Genomic DNA, 7,198 nt, shown 5'->3' with positions numbered 1-7,198 from the left:
TTTCTTATACAACAACCGAGGAATGCATTGAACCATTTCCCCTCATCCTTTCTGTGAGCACATCCAAATCCTATCCATAGTTATAGTTTTCAGTCACTGAATATTTCCAGATAGGTGCTCTGATAGTAAATGATCTTCACCTCGATGTTTAGAAAAGGAGAACTTGCGCTAGCTAGTTTTGCTCAGTGGATAGAGCGTCGGCCTGTGTCCTGAAGGGTCCCGGATTCTATTCCAGGCAAAGGCACATACCTTGGTTACAGGCTCCATCCCAAGCCTGTTGGGGCACATGCGGGAGGCAACCAATCAATGTGTCTCTCTTGCATCGATGCTTCTCTCTCTGTCTCTCCTCCCTTCCACTCTCTCTGAAAACCAATGGAAAAATATCCTCAGGTAGGGATTAACAAAAAAAGAGAGAACTTTTTTCCTGCTGTCATCTCTAGTTGTCAGAGGGTAAGATGGATTTGGTAGAGACTTAGAGCAAAACTAGAGGCCCAATGCACAAAATTCGTGCAGGGGGGGCTCGGCCCTCACAGCCCCAGCTGGCCCTCACAGCCCCTGCTTAGTCCAGATGGTCGTCTGGCTGTTTGGTCTAATTAGCATATTAGCTCTTTATTATATAGGAGGATATTTCTCAGGATCATCCATAGTGCTTTGAAGAAGTAAAGCCTAACCATAATCTTGGAGATTCTAATTCACAAGACCTGGGTTGGGATTTGGATATCTAATTTTTTTAGAGCCCAGAAGTGGTTCAGACATAGAGCCAGGGGTAAGAACCACTGCTTTGGAAGATTTAAGAAAAGCATATAAACTTGTACAAAGGACACAGAGACAGTTTTAATTTTTAGCCATGTTTGTAAAAGAATTCACTTTCGGTACATTGGTAAGACCCCAAGCCATTCCCATTACATCCAGGTGTATCACAACTTCCTAAAAGTTACTGTTTTGTTAGGGAGGCTACCAGGCTGAATTCTAATGTCCTTGAGGTATCTTGTCCTGGGAAGGGTGTCATTTCTTTCTTAAGATTTGAAAATGACTTGCTGAACTAAAGGTGGAGAAGCCAAGCCGTGGCTGCTTTTCTTAGTCTCCTGGGCACAGCTATAGAGTGTTGGCACTGCGCCCACACCCTAAAAATTAATATATGGCAACAATGAAAATCAAACCTTAACCTAGAGCAGCTCTCCTACTTGCCACCGTGGATTCAGCAATAACAAGAGCGGACAGTTGCACTCTACTTCATTTACAGCTGTTTTGTTCCTTTGCATCACACCGGACAGAGAGGGTCGATAGCCCTTGACCAGTTAGTTCAGCTGCCCCTGTTCTTTTCCTCAAACTCCAGGATGAGACCTTTAATGTGGGACAATTTGTGATGCAGGTACTCACAGCGACACTTTTCCTCCCTGTAACCTGGGTACCGCTGCAGAGAAAAAGCATCCATGTCAAAAAAAGGAATTCATTTTTACCTTATTGCTAGCATTCCCAGGCCTAGTCTTACCTTCCTGAACTTTTTATATTCCTGGACTATCTTTTCTTCCAGCACCTGAAACAAAGAAAATGCTAGCATCAAGTTTAACCATGAGAAAAAAACTAGTTCTCTTAAGGGAGGGAAGTAACTTCCTCTCATGCTACCAAATGATACAGAATAATTTTTTTCTTAAAACAGGCTTGCTTGTCACTTCGGTCACTGAAAAAAACAGGGAGTTTATGGCCAGTAGACCTGGGAGCCATCCTGAGTCCAGTCCTTACCTTGTGTTCTGGAGTTCCTCGCTGAACTCTCTTGATCTCTGCTCCCAGCTCTATGAACCTTTGGCTTGCAGCCCCAAATCGAGCATGCAGGATGCGGTATTCAGCATAATCTCTCTCAAAGTCCTGCTCATAAGCATGTTGCTGCTCTGCAGTGTGGATGGCCCCATATTGCCTGCCAGGAGCAGAGCAAAGTTAACCACTTTCAATTTTATTACCTGCCAAAGCTCCAAGCTCCCAGGAAGTTCATCTAAATCTCATATGCACAAGGCTTGATAAACAGAAATGGCAGGGGACTCACAGGACGTAATCTGGTACCTCTTCAGGGCTTGGGGATTCAGAGTCTAGGAAGGAAGGAAGAAGACATGAAGGTGATTATCGGCCTTTCCCCCACTGTGGCAGTTCTATCCTCTTCCCATTACTCTCATTAACTCACCTGCTTGAACTGAGGGACTGTGCTCCAGTCTGGGGCCCACGTCTTCATGTTTATTTTCTTGCTCCCAATCTTCTCCCTCTCGTAGGTCCTGGCTGGGCAGTCCTTGTAGGGGACTTGGGGCTAGAGTTCTGAGCCTCTTTTCCTTCAGTTTTGTAGTGGCTGCAGGTGCTGGACGCTTCTGTTGGGGGAAATACTTTTGTCACACTAATAGTATGTCAAGAAGCCTCCTACTCTGTGCCCCCTACTCTCTCTTGAAAATTATTTCCATGTAGTAATCTCTGTGAGCATCAAAATGAAGGATCCCAACTTTAAAACTTTAGCCTGATTGGACAAATCTCTCTGAAAAACTGTTACAATTTACCTTGTTCAGATGTTTCTGGCTTGCAGAAGGCAGTGCCTGGTCAGGCTCTCTGTTTGGAAGACAGGTCTGGTTCCTAGGATGGAAGAGATGAAGACCGGGGTAGGAGGTAGGGCTAGATTTCTTATTGTATCACTTAGGGTGGAGATTCGAGGAAGGGTTTCTCAGCTTAGTCCCACTCTGCCCAAGTACCTCACTTCCCACTGTGCCGTGTGTTCCCTGGAGGATCCGGGCAGTGACCGTCTTTGGCTGCTGGCCCGTGGATCTGGCACCTGGCAGGGAAAATGGCAGGGGCACTTGGCTACCTGGGCTTCAGGCTTTGCCCCACCTTATCCCAACTCCCTGCAGTTTCTTCTGGCCTCACCTCCTCTGGTGCCATCTGTGGCTGTGAAACTGCATCTCTAGAATAATCCCCGATGTGCCAATTCTCAGGATCTCTGGAATCTTCCGTCAGGTTGTGTCCCTGACCTGAAGATGGGGCTGGGAGAGAATCCATGGCTGCCCAAATACTGAGGCGCTCCCTGAGTGGCCCCAGGCAGTGCAGGCGGTTAGGCCCGGGTCTGGAAAGAGGTGGTGGAAAACATACCGGGAGGGTGGAGAACTTTTAAAGCAGCTCTGGACATCCCCGTCCTGACTTCCCACAACCCCTCTCTCACCTGCCTAAGCGTTGGTACACAAGGTCCAGGCCACCACCAGGGCCCTCCTGGCCACACTGGGACACTGTGAAGGAGAAGAGGCAGGAGCAGCCAGGGCCTGGGAGCCTCAGATACTGGGAGTGAAAGGAAACCGTGAGCCCCAGGAGTCAACCCTGCCCCCTCCTGCCCGTGCCCTTTCTCCCCGAGCCCGCCTGAGGCTGAAGAGGGGTCCCGGGGGACTCGTTAGCACGCCAGGTGCAGCTGGGCCCGCGCTCCCAGGAGGCTGAAGGGCACAGACTCCAACCGCAGCCTCCTGGGACCGCCCCCCCAGCAGCCCCCTCACCCGCTTCGGGCTCAGTTCTCAGGAACTTCCTCAGACCGTGACCGTCTCAGTCTCCCGCCCCGAGCCCGCGTCTGTTCTCCCCGCACACACCCCAGGTCCCTTCTTACCCCTCGGCTGCCTTGGAAAGCGATCACCGGCCGCACCTGCAGGGAGAGCACAGAGGCAGCTGAGCGCAGGTGCAGCCGAGTCCCCAGCTCCGGTGCCGGTGCCGGTGCCGGGAGGGACCGTGCTCCGGGCTTCACTTGGAGGAGCTGGGAGGTCGGGGAGGCCGGCGCCGGTGAGTGCCGCTCCCTCCCCCCCGTCCCTCCGCCAGGGTCTCCGGCTGGGGCCCGAGTCGAGGGTTCGGGTCTGGGGAAGATGGGCCCGGCCCGCCGCACCTGTTGCCGCTGACACTCGTGCAGCGCCCGCAGCGCCGCGTCGTTGAGCCTGAGCAGCAGGAGGCTGGTCCGGGCGGCGGGGGTGAAGCAGAGCCGGAGCTTCCCGCTGAGAAACTCCTGGGGTCCCGCCATGGCCGTGAGGTCGCGGGCAGGCAGAACTGGAGCCACGCGCGACGGCCGCCACCAACTACTTTCGCTCTGCAGGGCGCGACTTGCACGGCCGGTAGCCCAGGTCGGTCCCGCCCCCGCCGGGACCCCACCCACTGGGCGCCGCTCCCCAAGTCCGCCCGCTGCGTGGGCGGCGCCTCGCTCCCTCCTGCCTCCCGCCCGGGCCCGCCGGGACCCCCACGGGTTCTTTTTGGTTTGGCGCGACCCTCACTGGGCTTTTGGCAGGGGCTCCCTCCGTTCCAGCCTCAGACTCCGCACCCAGAACCTCCAGTCCCGCCTCAGTTTGCCCAGCAGACCTGAAGTCGGCGTTTCTGTCTCTAAGTGAAGCGGGACCTGCAGCCTCTGAGCTCTTAGGCGCCGAGGGGCGGGGGAGAGAGCCTGGCTGCCCAGAGCCCCGGGGTGGGGAGGATGGCAGACCCAAAAGGGGATTCCTGGCTCCAACACCTGCTGCAGCACTTTTGCTTTTTTTCCGCCCGCGGTACTGATGCAGATCCGAAACCAGTTTCTAACTAAGGATGGAGAGAAAATCGGGCCTCTTGAGTGTCGTGGCAGCGGTGAAGCTTGGTTGTGGAGGGCTGGAACGATCCCCATGGGTTAAACACGTGAAATTGCTGTGAAAGGGAGTTGGCCCGCTCCCTCAGGAGGACAAGGAGTGCCATGAAGTTGCCAGAGATTCCGTAGGTCCAGATCCTGGTGCAGTGAGACCCCAGGACCAATCTCCGGTCAGCCCTTGGTGTTTCCACTCCTCCCTATCTATATAATCTATATAATCTATAATAATAAAAGCATAATATGCTAATTAGACCAATGTACTTCTGGACAAAGCCGGGGCTGGGAGGGAAGCCCAGGCCAGAGGGAAGCCCAGGTCCCAGGTGCCAGAGGGAAGCCGGTGCAGGCAGCCAGGGGAAGGAAAGCCAACTCTTGCACAAATTTTGTGCATTAGGCCTCTATCCTATGTTATAAAACCCTAATATGCAAATAGACCCAATGGTGGAACACCCGTTGCTATGACCTGCACTGACCACCAGGGGGGCAGACGCTCAATCCAGGAGCTTCCCCCTGGTGGTCAGTGTACTCCCACAGGGTTACCGCTCAGCCATAAACTGGGCTCACAGCGCTAAGGAGCAGCAAGCAGGTGGGTGCTAAGGAGTGAGGGGTCCTGGACTGCAAGAGGGGCAGGCTGGGCTGAGGAACACTCGCCCCTTCCCTGCATGAATTATGTGCATCGGGCCTCTAGTTTGGGTATGTTTCCCAAGAGCCCTGATGTTGTTCTCTTTTCTAACCAGGATCCCTCTGCTAAATCTCAACCTGCATAATCCCAGGTGACCTTAATGCCCTCCACCCCAAATCAAATTGACTACAGTACACTTGTCAAAACTCATCAAATTGTATTTAAAACATTCTATTTTAATGTATGTAAATTATACCTTACTAAAGTTTACTTTAAAAATCAGTGCAATAAACCTCCAACAACAAAAACATTTACTGGTCCGTGTCCTCAGGGCTCTCCACTACTCTGGGTGACAATTTGCTAATCAGATAAATACTTGTGGCACTAGGTAAAGCTGGTCTCCCAGGGTTCCTTTTCTTCTCAGAGGACATCTGTGGCCTTTTGTTAGATCTTCCTGGATTAAAATCAAAGTGGGAGGGTGGGAAGGGTGGAGGTGAAAGAGGGCATAGAGGGCATAAATGGTGATTCGGAAAGAAAAAGAATAAATAATATGATTAACTAACAAACTGCCCAGCACTTACTGGGAAAACTTGGTGAATAACAGGACCTGCTTTTATTAGAAAATAAAAGGAGAGACTAGAATGGTGAAATTTTCCAGAGAGGAGGGAAAGGGCAGTGCTGTAAGAGGAGGCAGCCGGGGAAGATATTTGTTGAAGGGAGGTAGGGACCTAACATTTGTTGGGTGTCCGTTGTTAGGTGTCAGGATCTTTGCCCGTTATTTAATCCCTATAATAGTTTTATAGAGCAGGCATTGTCCACATTTTTCATACATTCATTCAACAAGTACTTATTGAGCTCTGTACCAGACATTGTACTGGATCCTTGGGCTACCTCAATGAACAAATTCTTGCTTTGGGAGACACTAAACACACCTAAGAAATAAGCATTAAAAATATAGTGTATGGCCCTCCCGGTTTGGATCACTGGATAGAGCGTCAGCCTGGGGAGTGAAGGGTCCCAGGTTCTATTCCGGTCAAGGGCATGTACCTTGGTTGGGGGCACATCCCCAGTAGGAGGTGTGCAGGAGGCAGCTGATCGATGTTTCTCTCTCATCGATGTTTCTAGCTCTCTGTCCCTCTCCTTTCCTCTCTGTAAATAATCAGTAAAAAATATATACTTAAAAATATATATATAGTGTATGGCCCTGACCAGTTTGGCTCAGAGGATAAAGTGTCAGCTTGGGGACTGAAGGGTCCCAGGTTCTATTCCGGTCAAGGGCATGTATCTTGGTTGCGGGCACATCCCCAGTGGGAGATGTGCAGGAGGCAGCTAATCAATGTTTCTCTCTCATTGATGTTTCTAACTCTCTATCCCTCTCCCTTCCTCTCTGTAAAAAATCAATAAAATATATTTTAAAAAAAATATAGTGTATCACCCTAGCTGGTTTGGCTCAGTGGATAGAGCATCAGCCTGCAGACTAAAAGGTCCCAGGTTTGATTCTGGTCAAGGGCATATGCCCAGGTTACAGGCTCGATCCCCAGTAGGGGATGTGCAGGAGGCAGCCAATCAATGATTCTATCTCATCATTGATGTTTCTATCTCTCTCTCTCCCTCTTCCTTCCTCTCTGAAATCGATAAAATCATATTTTAATAAAAAATATATATAGTGTATGGGTCCTGGCCAGTGTGGCTCAATTAGTTGAGCATCATCCCATGCACCGCAAGGTCGCTGCTTCGATTCCTGGTCAGGCACATGCCCAGGTTGCTGGTTCAGACAGTAGGCAACTGATCAATGTTTCTTTCTCTCTCTCCCCCTCTTCTCTCTCTAAATATCAATAAAAACATATTTTACAATATAGATATAGTGTATGGATGTGGAGGGAGTTTGAAGAGGGGAAAGGGGGTCAAATATATAAAATATATGGTGATGGGGTGGGAACAGACTAGAAAGGTCAATGGGGGGGAAGGAC

The 7,198-nt window shown here is 50.7% G+C and overlaps 1 protein-coding gene across 2 annotated transcripts; it reads right to left on the bottom strand.

The window, feature by feature from the left end:
* Window positions 1-813: 813 nt before the first annotated feature.
* Window positions 814-4,089, bottom strand: ELL3 (elongation factor for RNA polymerase II 3). 2 transcript variants are annotated; one of them, XM_070423736.1, is made up of 11 exons: window positions 3,890-4,089; window positions 3,620-3,655; window positions 3,191-3,303; window positions 2,899-3,094; window positions 2,727-2,806; window positions 2,538-2,649; window positions 2,177-2,354; window positions 2,042-2,084; window positions 1,744-1,915; window positions 1,493-1,537; window positions 814-1,414 (listed from the first exon to the last, which is right to left on the bottom strand). In XM_070423736.1, the coding sequence occupies exons 1-11, from the start codon at window positions 4,019-4,021 to the stop codon at window positions 1,304-1,306; spliced, it is 1,218 nt and encodes a 405-aa protein (XP_070279837.1). In that variant the 5' UTR covers window positions 4,022-4,089; the 3' UTR covers window positions 814-1,303. The 2 variants fall into 2 exon arrangements, with proteins under 2 accessions (XP_070279837.1, XP_070279846.1); XM_070423745.1 differs by having other exon boundaries at window positions 815-1,414; window positions 2,538-2,610; window positions 3,890-4,088.
* Window positions 4,090-7,198: the final 3,109 nt, after the last annotated feature.

The sequence above is a fragment of the Myotis yumanensis genome, unplaced genomic scaffold (genome assembly GCF_028538775.1).
Source record: "Myotis yumanensis isolate MYYU_CA2020_CCGP unplaced genomic scaffold, mMyoYum1.0.hap1 SCAF_1, whole genome shotgun sequence".
Taxonomy (NCBI): domain Eukaryota; kingdom Metazoa; phylum Chordata; class Mammalia; order Chiroptera; family Vespertilionidae; genus Myotis; species Myotis yumanensis.
The sequence above is the reverse complement of the archived record's forward strand: the minus strand, read 5'-3'. Positions and strand labels throughout refer to the sequence as shown.

What these genes read in the sequence shown, in the direction of transcription:
- ELL3 (XM_070423736.1), bottom strand. Translation starts at nt 4,021, where the DNA reads ATGGCGGGACCCCAGGAGTTTCTCAGCGGGAAGCTCCGGCTCTGCTTC. An exon ending in CACAGATGGCACCAGAGGAG is followed by an intron (nt 2,807 to 2,898) that starts GTGAGGCCAGAA and finishes TTTCCCTGCCAG; the next exon opens with GTGCCAGATCCACGGGCCAG. An exon ending in AATATAAAAAGTTCAGGAAG is followed by an intron (nt 1,415 to 1,492) that starts GTAAGACTAGGC and finishes TTTTCTCTGCAG; the next exon opens with CGGTACCCAGGTTACAGGGA.